We start from the raw sequence: 22,386 nt of genomic DNA, 5'->3' as shown, positions 1-22,386 counted from the left end.
ATACCATATTCTGAAGCCCTAATTTTCTGCCCTTTGGGGGCATAAATGCAAATCAATTTTGAGTCTTATACGAAGTCCCAGGGGTTTAGTTAGAAATATTTATTATTGTTGATACTTAATTATATTTATTATTAATGTATATGGAACAAAACTTTGGAGAATATGCACTGAAAATTGCACATCCTTTAGCATAGAGGGCAAATACATTTTATGTCACCAGGAAAAAAGGAATCAACTTGAACATTGGAAATTAACCAGTAATTTAAAGTGACCTTTTTTGTTATTTATTTTTATTCTGTCTCCTACATCTTGTTCAGGTGGTGACTATGTGCCTTGTGAATTATCTAGGTCTTTACTTCATCCTCTCTCTCACCTATGGCCATATCACTGGTAATTAAAACTTCACCTTGGAGACTATAAATACATAAGGACAGAAAAATGAAACCATGATCAGGACAGTCAGTATGTGTAGGCTGTCCTGGGCAAAGGGTGAACAGGAGTAGTTTGTAGCTGATGTCTAAATGAGCACTGTTGAGTGCTCCTGAGTTCTGTTCAAGTGGATGATCTGAAAATTCATTATCCTTTCTTTATACCACCCTGAGTATAATTGGCTTTCCATTCTTTTTTTCCCCCACCAAATATCCAAAATCTTCAGGTGTTTAGTAATCACATCTGTGGTTTAAATGCTAAGCTTATAATCTATTTTAAGCATTTTCCCCATGCTTTTAAAATTCAAAATGATTTAGTAATCATTGCTGAAACTTTTGCAGGTCATTAGGAAAAGATTACCTATAGGGGAGAATTAGAGGTGAAATTTGCAGATAAACCAAGATATCCTACCACAGCCACTGTTTTATCTTTCCACCAAGTTATGGTGTCATATACTTTTTGTCAAAACTAATCTTGACAACAGCCCCAGTGAATTTTAGGAGACTTTATCAGCCCCAGATACATGGATGAGGAATTGAAGCCTGACCAACATAAGTGGGAAAGGAAGAAACCAGCACTAAAGTGCACTGACCACTACAGTTTTGACTCTACAGGTATATCTGGATAGCTCTCATTTGCTGAAATTATAAATGCTGTCTTACAAGAAAAAAAAAAAAGCTGAACCTCAGCTATCAATAAGATTAGTTTTTTTCTAATACATATATCTAATTACAGGGTTCTAAGTAGAGTTTGAAATATCATCCACACATACAGGCTAACTTGATCCCTTTTCCCAAGTTTAAAATAGTTGCTTTATAACTTTAGCAAGGTCCCCCAGGATCTCAGATAAGGCTCATTCATTTGATTCCTGTGTTCCATTTGGCATTTGACTTCATTTTCAGCTCATGGGGGACCAACCCATGGCAGTGAGATTCCAGACTTGGCTATAATAATTTCAGTGCAAGTTTGACTCCTGTAGTTGGCATGAGAATTCATGACTCTGGAGCACTTTAGCGGCCTCCTGGGGTATAATTTAAGTGCAGTGTTGCTTTCCCAAAAAACTTACTCTACATTTTGGGAGCAGAGTTTGGAAAACAAGACAGTCTCTTATTGCCACATTCCTAATGTTACTCCAGGAGTGAGCTCACATTATCACTCTCACATGATATGCTCCAAGTGTGTTATGATTATTGTGGAGTATAAAAACCAGCCCTGTGGACTTGTTTTGTGGTGCTTGGGTAAGTTTGTGTGTTCAATTACAAGCCCAAAGAGAAAAGACTAATTTGTTTTTAGAGGACAAAACCTTTCTTTTCTCCCATTTCCATTAGTTTGACAGGGAGGGGGGGGCGGGGGTGGGGGGTGGGGAAGGAGCTGCCTTGCTGTCTTGGTACATGAGTTCAGGCTATTTCCCTCTGTTGGCTCTTTTCATCTCCTGTCCCTCACTACAGTTGACCTGAAACTAATAGACTGCCAGTTATTTCTCCAGCAAAGGTGGGTTTTTTCTGGATCAGCAGAGAATTTAAATTCAGAGTCTACAACCATGAATAGCCACCTGCAAATCCCCACACAGCAAGAGAAGGAGAACATGTTTATGGCAGGGAAAGGAAGTTGGGAGGGCCCTAGTAAATCAAGTCCATGGCTTTTCATTGGCTGAGTCCTTGCGGGGAAAGAAGAGGAGTCTTTCTTCTTCCTATTGGGCTCTGCTGTAGTCACAGGACATGAGAGCTCCCCCTGCTGGTCTCCTGACTCTATTTAATTGAGATTTCTGTTTATTAAATTTTTGCACCACTAAGCCTTTGTTTTGGATCTTGCAGGTTGGTGGGTAGGATGGCATATACAAATCTGAATAAACTGTGTCCCATAGACCAGTTTCTACATGTGGTCAGGGTCTCTATCTGAGATCCTTTTGACCAGCTAGTCTGGAAAGGATGATAAAAAGTTTCTCTTTGCTGACGTTGTTGGACTCAGATATACTGTCTGTCCCAGACAATTATAGTTCACCCTTGAACAAAGTGAAGGTTAAGGGTGGTCCCTCCCCCTCTACCCCCTCAGTCAAAAATTCACATGTAACTTTACAGCTGCCCCTCCAGGCCCTTCATATCAGTACTTTCTGCATCCACAGAAAATATCCACTTACACAGTTCAAACTTGTGTTTTTCAAGGGTCAGCTGAACTTCTTTGACTTCGCCTTACCTCCAAAAGTTCTGGGTTTTTCTGGGAAGAGGTTAATGTTTTTTCTGGAAGGTCCATCTATAATGCAGTGATTATACTGGAAAAATCACAAGTTTTCCCCTGTAATTAGAAGGGACAACTGATGGGTTTGGATAAGAAACTGGGAATTTTGAAGCTTGTTAATATCTAGTAGAGGTTGTTTAATGTTCATTGTAAACTCAGATTTTTGGCTTCTTTATATGGGAGGCTTTGAATTTCAGGGCTAACAACAGTCATGAAACTCCTTTGGAGTGTCTCTAACCAAGTTATCTTTTATTTTTATTGTAGCTTTTATTGAAGTTTAAAATACACGTGTACTACCACTGGCCTGTTAAGCTAACTGTCAAAGCATAAATACACTAACACTGTTTTACCTAGATATAGATTTACAATTTAAAAGCAGCCTTTTTCCCAATTTTTAATTACTTGCTTGAAAGGGTATTTAGAAGCATTGCCAAATTGTTTGTTTGTAACTATTACCTTAAGCTTCTCCACACACATGCATCTGTTGTGAGGCCAGGCCACAAATCATGCTATGATTTCTGCTTTATATCCTTTGTCTTGATGTAATTGCAATTATTTCCCACTTACTTTGGAATGGGAAGCCCGAAATCAAGTGCTAGGGACAAAGATCTTATTAATTTATGGCCTCCCTTCTCAAGGCTGTGCCTGAACCCATTAGGGAGCTAGATTAAAAAAATTTTTTTTTTTTGTCTTTTTGGCATTTCTTGGGCTGCTCCTGCGGCATATGGAGGTTCCCAGGCTAGGGATCTAATTGGAGCTGTAGCCACCAGCCTATGCCAGAGCCACAGTAACGCAGGATCCGAGCCACGTCTGCAACCTACACCACAGCTCACGGCAACACCGGATCGTTAACCCACTGAGCAAGGGCAGGTATCAAACCCGCAACCTCATGGTTCCTAGTCGGATTCGTTAACCACTGCGCCACGACGGGAACTCCTAAAAATTTTTTAATGAAACCCTATGTAAGTGTTTAAGTCAATAAGTGCTTTTTTCACACCCTGAGTTATCCTAGTTCTGTTCTTTTCCTCTTATTTTAGCGTTTTTGTCTTCCTACGTTAATATATTGTCATCTATAGGAACACACTTCCAATGTCTCCCTTCACATCTGCCTTCTGAGGAGCACCGCCATCCAGGTAGCCTCCAGGTTTAGTTTGCACAAAGTTTGTCATGTCACACCTTGATTTCCTGAACCACACTCCCCTTTTCCTTGTCAAAGACGATTTCTTTGCCCATCTTAAGAGACTGGATAGTTAAAAAAGGAAAGATGCCTCTTTTCCATGCCCCAAAGCCCTTAGGTCACTGGAATAAAAACAGCCCCAAGCAGGAAACTTGACTAAAGTATATACTCCTAAACACTTCCTGTACTGTTATCTGTGTATTCTTGTCTTAATTTAAATTAAGGGGATAGGGGATGGATGAACTCCTAAGGAAATGAATGTGTAAGAAGAGATACTGCATTCCTGGCCTGTTTGAACTAGGAACAAAACCTTTGATGACAAGATTTTACCTTACTTGGACCCTTCATACAGTGACTAATAGGATACAAGCGTGTGTTATTAAATAATTAGCTGGTATTACAGTTAGAATCAGGGTACCTAAAACTAACTTTTCTGGGAGCTCTGCTGCACGTGAGTCGTCATTAAATTATCTCCCTAGGAGTTCCCATCATGGCTCAGGGGAAACAAATCTGACTAGCATCCATGAGGATGCAGGTTAGATTCCTGGCTTTGCTCGGTAGGTTAAGGATCCGACATTGCTGTGAGCTATGGTGTAGATCACAGTTGAGACTTGGATCTTGCATTGCTGTGGCTGTGGAGTAGGCCGGCAGCTACAGCTCCGATTCAGCCCCTAGCCTGGGAACCTCCATATGCCATGGGTGCGGCCCTAAAAAGACAAAAAGACCAAAAAAAAAAAAAAGAAGCAGGTGTCTCGATGATAACTATAAATTTAAGAACCACATACTTAATCTCGGTGTCCGCAGAAGAGAAACTTCTTCTATTATCCTCTCCAGACTAGCTGGTCAGAAGGCTCTCAGCGAGGGACCCTGACCACATGTAGAGATTGTGGTCTGTTGGGACACAATTTATTCAGATTTGCATATGTTGTCTTCCCCACCAACCTGCAAGATCCAAACATGTAGAAACTCCGGTAGACTCTTAGTTTAGTCTTCTTTTAAAAGGTAGGGCATCCTAGTCCTCTGTACTTAGCTTATCAAAACAAATATTTAAAGAAAGATTTGTTACAGTTACAGTCAGTGTTTATTTCTTTTTTCCGTCCATACTTTGAAAACTCTAGCTCTCCATTCATATAGGTCAGATATTTAGAAATGTTTCCTTCCAAGAGCAGTGTTGGTGCCTTGTGTTTTTGTATGTAACTCTGTATGTATGGTTTGTCCTATTTCAGCCATATTTTCAGAAGACAAAAACACCACAGAGCCTGCTTATAAGGTTAAAAATGCCCCATCCATTCCCAACACTCCAGAGCCAACAACAATGCAAGAACCTTTGGTGGGCAGCCAAAAGAGAAAAGCAAGGAAAACCAAGATCACACACCTTGTCAGGACGGCAGATGGCCGGGTATCACCAGCAGGAGGTACTTTGGGTAAGACAAGGAAGCTTTAGACGGAGATAACCAGAGCAAACAGGTGACCCTCGCGGCCACATTGGCCAGCAGATGACCAGAAGCCAGCTGTGGGTCCTTACTGAAAAATGGCTTTGTTCTCTGGGTTTGGTCCATAGTAACATTTTCTGTCTCTGAATCTCCTTGGAAAGTGGTTTTCTGCAGACTCCTAAACATACATGTTTTAGTCTGTGTTTTAAAATCATAGCTCTTTTCCCAAGAGTGTATCTGGAATTCCTAGTAAAGAAAGGTAGTTTTTAGGACTATCTGCTACCTTCTCTATCTCAGCATGCACAAAAATAGTCTTGATTAAATAAATTCCTACAGATCTGAGACTCTTAAAAATACTGGAAGAGTCTGTCTTTCTTTCTGGATCACGCAGTCTTTGCAAAGCAGACCATCAGGTGTTTAAACCAATGACTTAACCTGAGAAAGCGGCCAGCACTTCCTAGACACTAAGGGAGTCAAGAGTGCATCTGGATTTCTTGGTTCTCTGGCTGATCCTTAACCAAGTAGAAATTTAAAGGAATTTTTCCATTTTCAGTCGTGGCCTGTGGTCTGTTTGCTGTCCATGCTAGCCTCTGTGGAATTGCTGGAGGGGCCCCGGTTAAGGGATACTGTCAGAGAGTTGACACTGAGCACCCACCTCACATCTTGGGGTGCTACACCTACTAAGCATTAGTAGGCTTAGCTGTTGCCTTTCTGCCTTTCAGCACCTCCAGCAGCTCATTCTGTCAGCCCTAAAGGAGGCGTGCCCTCCCCTCACCCTAATCTAGTCCAGAAAAAGGTCAAAGTCCATAAAGACTTCTATAAATAGGAAAAAAAAAAAAAGAATGGTTTTTGAGAGTAATATTTATAAATATTTGTTTTAGGTTAATCTAGTTATTCATAGAGACTCATTGTATGCTGAGATAGAATTGGAAGTCAGTTCGTGAATTTTGTGCACTTGGTTTTGCATATGTAGATTGTTACACCTTAAAGCACATTAAAGACCGCCAGTTTTACTGTCATACAGGAAGTGAAGCTTAAAGAGGTGGAAGTTCGTTTCCTAACACATTGAACTACTTACTGCTAAGTAGGATGAGGACTAGAATCTAGTTTTCCTGAGGATTCAGCAGCCTCCTCTCTCCTTCCCTTTCCACTCTGGATTCTATTCTGTGATTTTCGTATAAATTTTTATAGCCTCATTTTTGCTTGTAAGAAGAGTGAAAGATTTTAGAAAATACTCCCTTTTATGTAGAAAAACACACAACACTTCATGTTCTAGTATATGACAATTACAGCCTTTATCAATTACTTTCTAACGTTTTTTTTAAAACATTTTAACATGATGAAGATTCTTCCTCCCCCTCCTCCTTTTTCTCCTCTCCTCCTCTTCCTCCATAATAAAGAAAATGTCCTCATTTCCAATAAACACATTGGGTTAGCATTTCAGCGACCTCCTCAGAATACCAGAGGGCTCTTTGTCTTCCTTTCAGTAAGCCCTCAGGACAAAAATAAGAGTTTAGGATCTCACTGGGATTGGTTAGTCTCACTGGGATTAGTAGACCATCCTAAGTGTTGGTAAGACTGCATACTGACTGTCCAAGGTGCCATCATTGGGGAAGCCTCGGTTTCATTGGAAGTGTTTGGTCAGTTGAGATTTTAAGGGCCATTCTACAGCATCCCCAGACCCCCTTGCTGAAGTCCCTCAGGTTTTCCTTTGGCCAAGGCCCATTTTTCCTTTTCACTCCAAGACTGACCTGTTCTTCGACCTTGGGAAAGCACAGCTCCTCTGTGCTCAGTTTCAGGGCACAGTGCTGCCCATGGTTGCACTTGAGCTTAATAAAAGGGTTTTATTCCCGTGGAAGGAGAGATTTTATAAAATCCTTAATATTCAGTGGATGTCAGAAGTGAATAGTAAAGCCTGTTAGCTCATTTTCACATTTTCTGGCACTGGGCTTTCTCCGTGTCCCTCCTCTGGAGAGAACAAAGTGATCCTCTCGTGATAAATTTCCCTTGCGTTCCAGATGACAAACCAAAGGAACAACTGCAGAGGAGTCTCCCTAAAGTGACCGAGGCAGGCTGCAATGATGAATGCTCGCACAACCGGGAGGCCGCGGAGACGCGCAGCAGCACCCCGGAGATGCCAGCTGTGTCTGCCTTCTTCAGCCTCGCGGCACTGGCTGAGGTGGCTGCCATGGAAAATGTGCACAGGTTAGCAGTGGAAAACCTCGCTGCCCTGGGGTTCTGGGGATCCCATTTGACTTCACCCTTTTCCCAGAATGTGGATGGAGACAGCGACATGGAAACCCAAATTGTCCTTTCTGGTGTGCTTTGTGATACTTTACACAGTGCATTGGGGTTCATGAGACTTGGTTCAAGAGCACTTTTGTTTATGAGGTGTTACAAAAACATATATACTATTTCGCTGTGTGGGGAAATAGCAGTGAATTTAGCCCACCATGTATTTTACTTTGAAGATAGCATTCTGTGGCTAAGCTTCATGTCTATTATAGAAAGCCTGAGAGAGCAGAGAAGCATCATCTAATCATTATGCATGAGGCTTAGAGCCAGGTCTCAGACCTGAGTTTGAGTCCTACCTCTGTCACCTGCAAGCTGAAAGGCTTTGAACAAAATTGTTCACTTCTCTACCCTGTTTTTTCTTCTATAGCATGGCTGTAAGTGGTTCTCATTTCATAGAGATGTTGTATAGAATAAATCTAACGTCCTAGTGCTGGCACATGGTAACACCCCCACTGAGGATGGCATTGGTGGTACTCACGGAAGAAAACAGTGTGGTTTGGGGAAAAGAGCATCTCTGCATCTGACTCACGGCAGGCAGAAGGCTTGGATTTTGCTTCAGCTCTCTGTGTCTGCTACAAATTAATTTATTTTTCTAGGCCTCAGTTTTCTCCTCTCCTGTTGAGCATAATGATATCCCCAAAGAATCACAAAGTTGTACGGATCAGACAGTATCACAGATAGGAAAGCCTTTTGCACTCTGTAAAGCCCCGCAGAAAGGATATTAAGTTCTAAGTAGATAATTGGGTGTTCTGCTCCTTAATGGATCCTTTGGGAAGGTAAAAAAGCTTCTTGTAAATTCTGGTATTTCATATTTTTATTCAAAGTGGATTACCCACAGATGAGCTCCTTTCTTGGATTTTCAATCTTTCATCCAAAAGAGCTTGAAATCGAGCCCAGTTCTTCTACCCGCCTGTCAGGCGCCTTTCTGCTTCTATACACCCAGGTTTAGGAGGCACTGACGGAAGCTTTGTTTGCCTCTTGTTCTTTACCTGTCATATTACAGTTCTAGTGCTTCCTCATAAATAGCCTCTAGATATTTCCAAGAAGTCAAATTCCTTTTCACGTGTACACTGCAAGTGCCTAATAGCAAGTGAACACTGACAGACACTGTTAAAATCTGCTCAGGTCTCTGAGGGAGACATTGCACAGACACTCCTCTAGTCGTGGAGTTTTACAGTCGAGTACAGAGGACAAACTCATAACGCATGCAAAAAGGATTAAGTATATGCCTGAGTGTTATTAAGTGCCCCCATAAATTGTGAAAATAAGAGGTCGTGTAAGAATTCAGAGGGGGGTCGTAATTCAGGGTTCAGAAAGGGCTACCACACAATGACCTAGCTTCCTTTTCCAAGCTTGACTGGTCACACCTCTGCTCTGTTAGCTGCCCTCACCCCTGCCCGTTGACTTCCAGCTGCAGCAGCAGAAAGTTTCATCAAGCCTCCGTCCTCCCTGCCCTGTGGTCATGGGGAATCACTTCCTCCTGTCCAGAATAGCCCTCTTGTTGCCTTTGTTCATCCTCCTTCAGATCTCTCCTTTGTCCTCTCCTCTCAGTCTTCCTCCTGAAGTCCTGCACACTCTCTGTACCCACCTCTCTTAGACCAGCTGCCACCTTAGGCTGCAATTTGTTAATGCATCGGACTCCTTCTGTTACATTTTGAAAGCAAAGTACTGGTTTTATTCTTCATGTACCCAGCTTCCTGAGTTCCTGTTACATTTTGCACCTTCTATTAGAAAGAGTAATATTGTTTATTAGAATTTTACTATCAACCTAACATATAGTTAGTGTTCTTAACATCTAGAAGACAGTTCCCTTTGGAGAATATTAGTTGTAACTTTAGCCCTTACCTGTTATAGCCAGGCTACCAGCCCTCCCTCCACCTGTAGGTTTCATGTAACTGTACCTGGGTTGCACATCAATTAATTATTGCTTTTAGGCATCACCCCGTTCATAATTTAGAGGGTGGTCAACAGAGTTGGGGCAAACATATATAACCTTCATTCTAGCCACAAGAAATCTTAACCTTAGGTTCAGAAACGCAACAAAGAAAGGCAGTTCTATAAAATGCAGGAAGTAGGAAATTGGAATAAACCTTTGTTGAGAGCCTGTTTATTTATTAGGAGATTTATGAAGAGGAAAGGTCATTAAACTTACTCTTTTTTTTTTTCTTTCTTTTTAGGGCCGCACCCAAAGTATATGTAAGTTCCCAGGCAAGGGGTCAAATCGGAGCTGAAACTGCCGGCCTACACCACAGCCACAGCAACTTGGGATCCAGCCACATCTGCGACCTACACCACAGCTCACGGCAATGCTGGATCCTTATCCCACTGAGTGGGGCCAGGGATTGAACCCGCATCTTCATGGATCCTAGTCGGGTTCATTACCACTGAGCCACAACGGGAACTCCAACTTACTGTTAAAATCAGCCCTGCTGTGGAGTTTCCTAGTGGCCTAGCTGATTAAGGATCTGGTGTTGTCATGAATGTGGTTCAGGTCACTGCTGTGGCATGGGTTCAGTTCCTAGCCTGGGGACTTCCACATGCAGTGGGCATGACCAAAAAAAAAAAAAAAAACAGTCCTGCCAGATGTGTCATTTAGTTTCATTTTAATGATGGTGCAGGCAGTTAATTAACTACTGCTAAGATGTGATGCCAAGTCTTCGAACTCCAATGTCTTTGCCTTTACTCTAGCTTACTGCTTAGGTGAGCCTCTGTGTGTCATAAAGGGTCAGGAGGAATCTCATGTGACCTTTCCCTGAGAGCCGGAACCATCAGGTTGCAGCCACATCATGCTCCTACCTCCTTTTCTCATTGAGTAAGCTGGGATTTGACCCCGATTTCTTTCTCCCTTTTGCTCTTTTTTTTTTTTGCACTGTACTTTGCATTTGCTCTTTTTTTTTTTTCCTTTTTATGTTTCTTTTCCAGTACTTCCTACAATTTTTTTGCTTTTGTGATATTGCTACATACTCTTCAAAGTAAAAAAAAACCCAGCATTTTAATTTCATCTTCCTTAAACAAAGAGTTGAACATACTGAACAGTTGGCTCTAACAGCATATCCCCACATGAATAAACAGATTAATCCAGAGGTTTGATTATAGCACATGTTCTGTTTTTCTAAATTCCTAATATCTTAAGCTAAGTGATCATTGGATTTTGAAGTCCCCAAATGTTGTAATTTATCTATATTAATTTCCTTCTTCGTGCATCAAGTGAAAGAAACTTGGATATAGTTAGGGGACAGATACAGTTTGAATCACATAGTCTGAAGAAGATACTATATTGAAATGGTCAAACCAGTGAGGACAGTGCTGCTGTACCCATATTTCATGCACTGCAGACTAGTGTAGACCAGAGCAGTGAGTGTGCATTGTTGAGGCTTGGTAATTAGGCCTATTAGGAAGTTCTATCCTATCTTTTTAGGATGAGAAGTTCTATAGAAACTACTAAGTTTTCTTATAACCATGAAGTAAATTGTATGGTTTTTTTACCTGCTTATTAAATAAAGAGCTGAATGAAAAATAAGCCTGTTTGGTGTTGGTCCAATCCAAATGAATGAGAATTTCCATGAATTTTTTTAATCTATTGTTTTCTCTCTATGTATGTTGATTTCGGCCCATATTTACTGTATTTTCTCACTAAAATCCAGTGGGTACTGCCTTCTCCCTGGTCATTCTCCATCCATGGGCCTGTGAGGCTTTTCTTTCATTAGGAGGGTTTCACTGTTTTCATTTGTTTTCCAGAGTCACAGTCACCTCTCTATGTAAAGGCCATTGTTTTCATTAGGCTTAAGTTTTGAAATTGGGCTTATCATCATCCCGCTCAAGAAATCAGCCTAAAGGTTATCAATTAGTTATAGGAGAATCTTCCCCTTGGGCAAATGAAGGAAAGGAACATTCATTTTCTTTCCTTCTTTCTTTCTTTTTTTTTTTTTTGCTTTGCTTTTTAGGGCTGTACCTGCTGCATATGGAAATTCCCAGGCTAGGGGGGTTGAATCAGAGCTGCAGCTGCCGGCCTTTACACTACAGCCACTGCAATGCCATAGCCATGACAAAGGTAGATCTCAGCCGCATCTGCAGTCTACACCACAGCTCGTGGAACACCAGATCCTTAACCCACTGAGCAGGGCCAGGGATCAAACCCACGTCCTCAAGGATCCTAGTCAGGTTCATTACTGCTGAGCCATGATGGGAACTCCTCATTTTCTAATATCAGTAGATCCAGAGCAAGATTTTTGTCCTAGAACCATAGCCATGGACTGCAGGTTTCCCATGAATTTCCCTGAATCTGTTGGTGCTTCAGGTTTTATCTCTACAAAATGGAGGTGATTGGGGGGCAGAGTATATTGTTGAGCTTGGTGAAAGGAACTGAGATAAGAAATCCTAAAGAAAAAAAAAATAAAGAAGTTCTAAGAATAATTTTAATGAAATGATGTAAGTAATAAGTCAGCAGTGGCTATTAAACAAGATAGAGTGGAAAGCTTTTGTTGGCCATGCATCATCCTATCCTGTTACCGACAACATACTCTGAATAAGTGCTTTCTTTCTTTTGTTTTTTTCCGTTTGTTTTACAGAGGTCAGAGGTCAACTCCGCTCACCCATGATGGACAGCCAAAAGAGATGCCACAGGCTCCTGTACTTATTTCCTGTGCTGACCAGTGAAGCGCCCTTTAATTGTAAAACATTGTGCTTTACCTACTACCCTAGCCTTGTCTTTACAGAGGGATGCTAGTGAGTCCATGTGGTGGAAAATACAGACTGCAAACAAGTGCTTGTTGCCCCACACGGCCCAGATTCACTTGACGCAGAAGTTGGCATCCTGGGCCAGTTTGTTCTTTCAGAGCCCTGAGTCTTTGAGGGTGATGTTCTTTGTCTGATAATGAGCAGAAACGGGATAATCCTAGAGCTTTGCTTTCTATTGAAGGCTTTTGATGGTAATAGGTGGTAACTTGGTAAAAGGCTGCCTTTACTGTAGCTCATCCAGCATCTCTTTTACCAACCAGAGAGTGTGAAACTAGTTTCGTATATTACCTAGTTATTCTTTCAAAACAAACAAAAAAAAAAAAAACAAAAACTGACGCACTGCACTAGTTATTATTAGATATTCTTAGTCTTTTTTGTACATGGAGATTTAAGTTCTAAGATGGTTTATATAATAGGTTATACCTACATTTATATTGTAGAATAATATTAAAAAGCCTGTTCCAGCGACTCCCAAGCAGCACGGGCAGGCAGATGTACCATTGTTAGCGGTGTATGCTCGGCCTCGTGGTCCATATATTCTGCACTTTTATATTTGCCACCAGAGTGGTAGTTTGCTGGCAAAAAGAGAGAGAGAGGGGAAAAAAAAATTACAATTCTTACAAGCTGAGTTCTTTTCTTAGCCTTGAGTGACCAAGAAGAATTTGCTTGGGGCAAATTGTGGCAAATATTTTCCCAGACAGGGGAAGAGTCCTGCAGATTACAGATTACTCATGTTTTCACGCCTTGAGGATTCTTTTTACACGGGGTCTAGGTGACCAATGGATCGTTCATACAAACAAACAAACAAAAAAAGAAAAATCTTATTCAGAAGTGACCTTAGTATTACTTCACTATTCTGAACACACTGAAGACACTCACTTCATGTGGACTTTGAGCTACAGACCTTTTACATTCATCCCAGACAGACTGGACGGGTAGCAATTGCTATGCACAGCCTAATGGGCACTGCAGGTTTTAGAGCCATTTCGAGTTTGTGTTGTTAAGGAGGTATTGAGTAAATGATGAAGGAGGTATGCCTGACCAGAGTGGGACTCTCAGTCATAGATCCACCTGCAAGTTTCCTGTTTCCTTTTTGTGTTTTGTTGCTTTTGAACATAAAACCAACCATACATATGCCAGTACCAAGTGGATTAACTGGCTTAGAACATTCAACATATTGACTCCACCACCTGACGTTCACAGTGTCTTGTTTCTTAGCAACAGATACGAAGTGATAAATCAGAATTAGTCAGAGGCTACAGATTTTACAGGGTATTTGTTCCATAGCACAAAGTATTTCCCCACTCTTGCATCACAGCACAAACTACCAAATTTTAATTATTGGATTCCAGCAATAATTTGTATTGGTTTTCAAACCGGCGGAATTTTGATAGTGTTAGTTCGAGTTTGACGCTTTTGAGTTAGATCTCTAAATGGTGACAGTTTACAAGGTTTTATCTAGCTTTCTTATTTATACTTGACTGAATTGTAATGATGATTTTTTTTTTTCTAATCGTAATCTGACCTAATAGCCATACAAAAAGTGACCCTTAGTACTGACTAGGCGTAGATTTTCATGGTTGTAGATATTACTTCAGTTTCGGTGCTGGAAAATATGTACAACATACTAACAGAATTGAAAGAAAATATAGAGACTTGGGGTTTTTTTCCAAAGCAGGTAAAGAGGGCCTCAGGGCGTTGGAATGGTGTCCTCAAAAATGCATATCCACTGTGGACATGGGGGAAGAAGGAATTAGTAAGGGAGTTTAATCAGAGGTTCAAAGCTTAGCCCCCTTGACATAGAAATAAACCAGGTGAGCAGCCCCAGATTTTAGCAGAATATTTTTACTATGATGCTGTTTTATTAACATTTTCTAAATTTCAATACACAAAGTGAATGTTTGAACATTGCTGGGTCCCAGTGTTGGTGGCTGTTGGAGTTTCTGGACCACTTGCTAGCAGTGATTTAAAAATGGTAATTAGCTAAAATCCAAAAAAAAAAAGAAAGAAAGAAAAATCAACAACAGAAATTGTTTGGTGCAGAACATGCACCTTGACAATGGTACTAACTTGTTATTCTCTAGAACACGTTAGAATAGATCTATTTTTGCCAGGCACCCTCCTTCAGTCCTCCGATTACATTTCACTAGAGTTCCTTAAGAGATTGCTGTATATTCATGGGACCTTTTTTAAAAAGAAGCAAAACAAAAGATTACTTTTTTCTATGTGATTAATATATCTTACTTGATCTGCTTTTCCTAAACCTCAGTGGCTTTTCCCTTAGGCAGGGGTGGGGGAGGGGGGCAACCTACTGGATAAGACTGTTTTCAGATACTTTTAAAAAAAAAAACAACAAAAAAAAACCTTTTGTAGAAATGCTTAATTTTTAAGCAGTTAGGCACTGAGAGTAGCAGAAATCCTGCAAAGCTTTATAGTCCTTTAGACACTTGCCTTGTCGTTTCTCTGAGTGAAGTCTTGATTTCAATGATAGTGCTTTTCTCATGCCCTGAATCCGCTGGAGAGGGGTGTTGGTATTTTCAGGTAACAACATTTGTTAGCACAAATATTTCAGACCAACATGTAGTGTGCGCCCCCCCCCCGCATTTATCATTTCCATTTCATTTATCTAATTCTTTTTTATTTTGGAAAATCATATTGCTATGGTGTGTACCTTAATCTGCCAGCAAACACCATCTACACTAACATTTGTCCCACAAGCATCCTCAAGAGAAAAAGTTGTTGCACCTTATGTATATCTCAAGCAAACCAAAATATTGATGCTCTTCTGCTTTGTTTTATTCTAAATTGTTGTATCATATCTTTCTGAAACCATTCTGAATCTAGTTGAAATTATCGATATTTATGCTTTTAACCTTAATTTCTGGATTCAAACCTGTATATAAATCTTTTGAAAAAAAATTGTCCTAGCCCTTCTCTGTGATGCTGGAAGTGGATGATTTAGTCTCAGATGGAGACGCAGTACTGTTCCAGTTTTCTTTAGCCTTTTATTTATTTAGTTATTCTGGGTATTTTCCTATGTAATTTTGAAGTGTGTAGAGTATATTATAGTAACTAAAGCTGCAGCTGTAAGAAGCTGAGTGAAAGAAAAAAATACTGTAAGACATCCTTTTTAAGTTTTTATTTGCTTGGATAACTGTAATGAGATCAGGAAAAGGAAAAATGTCCCACAGCCACATTGAAGATACAGGTTCTTATCCCCAAATTAGGTTAGTTCCCAGATCTTAGATTAAAATGGTTAATTCGTTAAAGCCTTTTTAAAAAGGATATATCATAGTGTTGTAATTCTGACAGTCTTTTCCCCACAAATGTCGGGAATGTATTTATTTAATTCCGTCAGATGAGCTTTCTCCCAGTGCCCCCTCAAAGCCATGCTGAAGTCATTCCCTTGTTATCATTGTTACTCTAGTTCCTGCCGTTAAAACTGCTGCAGAGGAAAAAAGTGATGGAACACTATGAACAAAAAGGAGCACCTGAACTGGTCTGGTTGTTTAGGATCCAATTTGTTTAATCCCCGTCATTCTCTTATCAAGCCAGATGCTACTCTGCCTGAGTCATGGAAATTTTTGTTTGCACTCTGTAGTCTTTGGCTAATCGTATGGAAATGTTTGCACCTATGTAAAATCTTAAGCAAATTATAAAGCGATAGAGAACTAGGAGTAAGCTGGAAACTGAATGACATGTTTTTTGTTTATACAGTGCGGTGGGGGGAGGGATGGGGAATATCAAGTAACTCTGTTCCAAGTTTGACGTTTGGCATTAATGTGAAGCAGTGGGACCATGCTGCCTGCTAAACTACTGTATGAATCCTAAGTGTTCTGGAGACCAGCAGCTGGTGGCTGGAGGCCGGCATCTATACAACAGAGGGGAAGCACCACCGATTCACTGGGGAAAAGGAAGGACGTCGTGCAAGGCCTGGAGTCATCACTTGCAAAGGGAAAGTCGGGGTGTATGTGATGCTGTGAGGAGGTTCACCTTTGATTGCACTGCTCCACAGAGCCCTCAGATATGGCCAATCCTAATGGGCTACCTCGGCTTTAACAGTTAATTTCAGTAAGTCTTGTTTCAGAGGTTTGTCTTTTTTTTGCTTATACCTTCAGTGCCACTATTTTCCACTGCAGTGTTTTGACTTCACAAACCGCCTTCTGCACAGAGAACAATGTATTGCTGAAAATGGGCAGTAGAAGCAAATGCTGTTATTACATTTGACCTACAAAGTATTCAGAGTGACTGTTAGATGGGAATTAAAATTTAGCTTTCCCCACATAGGACCTTGTTTTGCACCTTATAAGGAGTGTACTAATTGTTAATTAGGTGTTGCTTTTATTTATATAAGCATTCCCAAAGAATTAGATTTGAATTTTGTTTTTATTTGAGTTTTAGGAATTTTTTTAAAAGGCTCTTATTTAGATTGACTAACGTCATACTTATAATAAAAAAAAAAAAAAAAAAAAAAGCAGCAGCAGTTGTTCGGTTCATCTTACCAGATAGGGTGAAGTATGCAGGGTTCGATGGACTGCTTTGCTTTTAGTTTGGAAATGATAGCTAAGTTTATTATATCCCATATGGAAATGACCTTGTCCTTTTCACTAGGGACATTATCTTCCTTACATTTTAGAACAAGAAGCAGCAAAAGACTGAACAACAAGACAGATGTATTTGATCCTCCCACACACCTCCATCTCTTTGTGCTACACTTTCCTTAAAAAAACTTAAACATCCATTTTATTCACACCGACAAAAAAGTTTCCTCTCCTGGCCAAATTTTACTTGTGGTGGTATGACTTATACTAATAATTGAAAGAGGAAACCTTGTTCCTGGAAGTTCAATGGCCATTGTTTTCTTGTCGTCATCAGTGGTCAAAGTTGATCCTGCCCTTAAACTGATTTTTATGCACAGAACTCGTTCTTGTGAACATGACTACTCCTTCCAAAGATTTTCTAATCACTCGGGCCAGAACTGGTCACTGAGTAACAAGGACCTAATTCAATGCCGCCACTCCCTCCCACCGCACCACAGATCTTACCTCACAAGCTCTAACCTAAATCACAGAGGACTAACAGTGACCTCCCTTGCGGCCCCTCCAGGGGGCCGGTCACACCCCCGACACCTCACATTAGTGCCTCGACTCTTAGTGGCAGAACTGGGTTGGGGAAGTTTGTGATCTGGAGCTCAGCACATGCTTGGCAACATTTTTCTCATTTCATTAGCACTAAAGTCTCTTATTCTCAGGAATTTGTCAAAAAAGAGTAAAAACCACCTGAGATTCCGCATACCAGATTATGAACTTTTCTCATAGGTTTGAATTGCTTCCTTACCTGTCATAAATTAACCACAGCTTCATTTGACCACCAGGTCTTCAGTCTGTTGACAGTTTTCAGCATGACCGAATCGCTCATTTTTTTTTTTTTTTTGCTTTCAGAAATTGGCTTGGTTCTCTTTAGAGTTGGTGTAAACATGCCATGTAATAAATGATTTCCACTTAATGGTACAACAAAATTATTGCTTTCTTAGATGTATGTGTAGTAAAAGTCAATATACACATTTATATAATTTTTCTTCAAAATCTTATACTTAATTTGATATTTCTAAAAATTGCACATGTAAGTCATGTGTATAACATGCTAAAGTACTTTAACTGTGATCTTAAAACTGAATAAAATATTTAATAAAAATTTGAAATATTTTAAAGATATCATTCAAATATATTTCTTTTTGGTTCACACTACTGGCCATAATGTGTGTGCCTTCAGTACACATATCTGCTAAGAACAATAGGGAAAATACTTTAGTAGAAGTAAGGCCTTTCAGCTATTTTAGAATTTTAAATTAGGAAGTCAGTATTGTGTGAATAGCCTCAGTTGCTTTACCCTAACATGTGGGGCAGAAATCAGCCACCAGAGGAAAGAGGAAGACGTGCTTCCATCTGCTGTTCAGGAAGGCAGTCTTCTTGGGAAAGTGTGACCTGAGCATACTGTCTTTCCCCGAACTATATCAAAAGTATGGAAATAGTATCTTTAAGACTATTGGTATAGGAGTTCCCTGGTGGCTTAGTGGGTTAAGGATCTGATATCATAACCAAGGTGCAGGTTCAGTCCCTGGCCCAGGAACTTGTGCATGCTTCAGGTGCAGCCAAAAAAAAAAATCTCGATCTAAGTTTGCTGAATATGATGTTCCTGAACCTTAGAACCTTGGATATGTTGGGTGTTTTCTTCTTTGGAATGGTACGTGGGTGTGCACACACAACATACACACACACTGTATACATACATATATAGTATAATTACACCACAACCTTTACATTCAGACAGACTTAGCTTCAAAATGTGGCACCACCCATTTACCGCTGGGTTTCTTAACCTCCCTGAATCACACTTCACTTACCCCAATGATGATGGTGATAATGCCTCCTTAGTGCCTCCTCTGCTGGGATGAAAAGAAGAGGGTATGTGAAAGTGTTGGTAAGGGGCCTGTAACAGAAATGTGCATTAAAGAGTAATTGTTGACTTCATTGTTTTTATTCCAACTTGAAAGTTGGTATGTTAGTATATTCAAAGGACATGCTAAGTATAACCTCCTCTTCGAGATAAACTTGTAGAGGCCTGATGCCTTGGGGGGAGAGTTGTGTCAGGAGAATCTGGTGTGGAAAACTCATGGTAGGTTAAGTTCACATACCTAACTCATGCCTGTATATGTAGCACTATAACATTTTTCTATAAAATCAGTCTGCCTACTGAATTATATTTTCTAATAGATCAGCACATTTCCTTTGAATTACTGAGAATAAAGTCTGGGTTTTTTTGGAGGGGGGTTTGTTTTTTTGAGAGGTTGGGGAACTCTATGCCAAAGAATATAAATTCCGGTAGGAAAAAGTGACAGGATATGCATATATGTGTAATGTGATACTGCATATGCAATTACATCTGTCCTTTTGGGTAGAACATGAAATCCCATGCAAGAAAAAATAAAGTAGTTCTAACTAAGAAGTGAGCTAAGAATACTATTACTGACTTCATTCATGCACACTGAAGAAACGTAAAATTTTAACCGTGTAGAGAAACATTTTCACCTTGAGATATGGAGATTTTACATTACACACAGAGAGGCCAGTATATTAATTCCATGTACCCGTCACTCAGCTTTAACAAGTACCTACATTTCTCAATTCCTATTTCATCTGTGTTTCACCCATTTCCTTCCATTTTATCCCCCAACCCCAGATGTGCATATCCCAGAAGTGTGGTTTTGTTTATAAATACTTCATACACTGTCTCTAAAAACAAATATTTTGATAGGCACAAATACTTATGATTCTAAAATTGGGTTTGTTCCTTGTCCAAAAGGAATCCATGAGCCACGGTAGTGCTGGAGTGAGGATCATTTGAAATTAGGAAGTGCTGTTCAAATTGAATATCTCTGGGAGTTCCCATCATGGCTCAGTGGAAAGGAATCCGACTAGAAACCGTGAGGTTGCAGATTCGATCCCTGGCCTCCCTCAGTGGTTTAAGGATCTGGCATTGCCGTGAGCTGTGGTGTAGGTCGCACATGCGGCTTGGATCTGGCGTGGCTGTGGCTGTGGTGTAGGCTAGCAGCTGTAGCTCTGATTCAACCCCTAGCCTGGGAACCTCCATATGCTGTGGGTGTGGCCCTAAAAAGCAAAAAGCAAAAAAAAAACCGGTTATCTATGTTTGCCCTTCTAAAATTACAATTTCTAAACATTTTAACAGCCTTTTCTTACATGCTATTTAATATGTTTAGGTCTTGCCTTCTATGATTTTTTTTTTTCCTAGTTAATGTCTGAAAAAGGCCCAAGGGCTAAAAGTTTTATAACTTCATGTAAAACTTTTATAAACTTGCTGTGTCCTTTATACTTCCCTCCAACCCTGTTCCCCCTTCGTTTTCTCTCTCAGACTTAAAAGTTGTAACATATATTAACAGGGGAGAGGTAGAGACAAAATTTTAGATGAGCTCTGGAAGGCAGGTTGCCAAAGACTTTTAAAAATCTGAATCCTGGGTCAGCAGGCCAGAAATTAAAGCATAAAGTGAAATCCCTTGCTGGAAGAGAGAAAATGATAATTCCTACTTTAAGACTCACCTACTTAGAGATCCCTTACCCTAGGGAATTTCACAAAAGGTCATTTTGTTTCAGGATTGTGTATTGCAGAGTCCAAAGAGGAAATGTGGGGACTGAAAGTTTCTCAATAGTGTTGGGGGATGAAAAGGGGAAAGGGAAGGCTCACACAAACAGGTCTTTAAAGTAAAATGTCTGAATGTCAAAATGGTTTTCAAGCTAGCATGAAAATATTTCCAAGAAATATACTCTAGTATACTGATTTTCTCTTGATCATTTCTACCATCGGGCATCATATCTTGGGTGCTTATGAAAGACGTTAAACAGATAACAGTTCATATCTTCAAGAAATAAACATAAGAAAGCACTGAAAAGTGGAAGAACAATTAAAATATACTCAGCAGAGACAAAAAGGAGTAATAGTTTGCCATCCAATTTGAAGCATTTATCTGAATGTGTTCAATAGGAGAGCAACTTTGATAACAGTCTTTCAGAAATTTTCCCCAAGGTATTATATAATCTTTGAGATAAATACTAGAGAAACTTAAGTGACATTTTATAAAATAACTTTAAATTTTCACTTCTCCCATACCATATCCTGGTGTAGGTATTTATGGCAGTACATTAAAAATAAAAAAGTGATATTCTGACAGGTCCTCACAAATCTAAACCTTTCTTGTAAATAGAATGGGAAGGATTTAACACTCACCTTCATTAAGCCTGTATTGTGTATCAATCAAAGTCAAACTGTACTGTTAGAATAAAATGGCCTAAAAAAACGATGCTTCATCCACTTCTCTGTTCCAAAGCCCATGAACATGAGTTGACCTCACTTGCTTTGGCTCCGGAAGGATTCTTTTTTTTTTTTTTTTTTTTTTTTTTGTCTTTTGTCTTTTGTTGTTGTTGTTGTTGCTATTTCTTGGGCCGCTCCCGCAGCATATGGAGGTTCCCAGGCTAGGGGTTGAATCGGAGCTGTAGCCACCGGCCTACGCCAGAGCCACAGCAACGCAGGATCCGAGCCGCGTCTGCAACCTACACCACAGCTCACGGCAACGCCGGATCCTTAACCCACTGAGCAAGGGCAGGGACCGAACCCGCAACCTCATGGTTCCTAGTCAGATTCGTTAACCACTGCGCCACGACGGGAACTCCGGATTCTTTACCCACACCGCACATCCCTTAAATTGCTGTCATGCTCTGAGAGCAGTCCAGTGGTTCTCTAGGCCTGTAGTGATGCCTGCTATTGGGCCTGCTGAGTACCAACAAGACAGCCTTCTGAGGGTATGCAGTCTAGTGGAGGTTAAAACCAGTCCATTGAGATGCAAGACAGATGAGGTTGGGCATGGAAATCAAAGACTGTCAGGAAAAAGTTACATATAAAATCGTGTGAAACTTGATAATCTGCATTTTGAAGACTAAGAGTGTGTGCGTGTTACTGTTCTACTTTAAAAATAAAATTCATTTCTCAGATCCCTGAGAATGACAAAAATGTGATAAAAAGCCTTTGGGGAAGATCCATGATGCAGTGATGTTTCTTTTATGTGTGCCCCAGGGTATGGAGCATCCCAGCTATGCTGATGCCAGGACTGAAGGGCAGTTAGAAAGCACATCAGCCCCAGCCTCGGAGATGGCCTAAGGATATCCAAAATACGAAATCTTCATCCTCAGGCCAAGCTGCACACTTGAAGCACTTGGCCTTAGGGCTAGAGAGGTAATCCTGGAGCCAGATAGTATGATGCCCCGACTGTGTTTCCATCTCCCTGACTGTATCCTCACCTTAGCCCCAGCTCTTGCATCTTGCTGCAACAATGTACCTTCCCACTTCCGCACCCTCCATACACAAAAGCTGATTTCTGTGTTCTCTCTTTTTACTTTCTTCTCCACTGAGAATTTCTGAAAGGTTTTAATGGCTGGGTGAATGACTCAAATGCTTTGCTTCAGGGAACAGTTGAGGAAGATTCTCTCTCTCTCTCTCTTTTTTTTTTTTTTC

General features: G+C 40.4%; 1 protein-coding gene across 26 annotated transcripts in view; it reads left to right on the top strand.

The window, feature by feature from the left end:
* The window catches only part of BBX (BBX, HMG-box containing), a 286,716-nt gene extending 268,698 nt beyond the window's left edge, over positions 1–18,018 (top strand). For 16 of the 26 annotated variants that reach the window (XM_021070471.1, XM_021070477.1, XM_021070472.1 and 13 more), the window contains 3 exons: positions 5,068–5,265; positions 7,293–7,479; positions 12,138–14,240. In XM_021070471.1, coding sequence (XP_020926130.1) covers positions 5,068–5,265; positions 7,293–7,479; positions 12,138–12,225 — 473 coding nt within the window. In that variant the 3' untranslated portion in view covers positions 12,226–14,240. Of the gene's footprint in view, positions 1–5,067; positions 5,266–7,292; positions 7,480–12,137 lie in introns of all 26 variants that reach the window. The other 10 variants (XM_021070482.1, XM_021070483.1, XM_021070480.1 and 7 more) reach the window with 4 other exon arrangements.

This window comes from Sus scrofa, chromosome 13 (genome assembly GCF_000003025.6).
Source record: "Sus scrofa isolate TJ Tabasco breed Duroc chromosome 13, Sscrofa11.1, whole genome shotgun sequence".
Lineage (NCBI taxonomy): Eukaryota > Metazoa > Chordata > Mammalia > Artiodactyla > Suidae > Sus > Sus scrofa.
The sequence above is the reverse complement of the archived record's forward strand: the minus strand, read 5'-3'. Positions and strand labels throughout refer to the sequence as shown.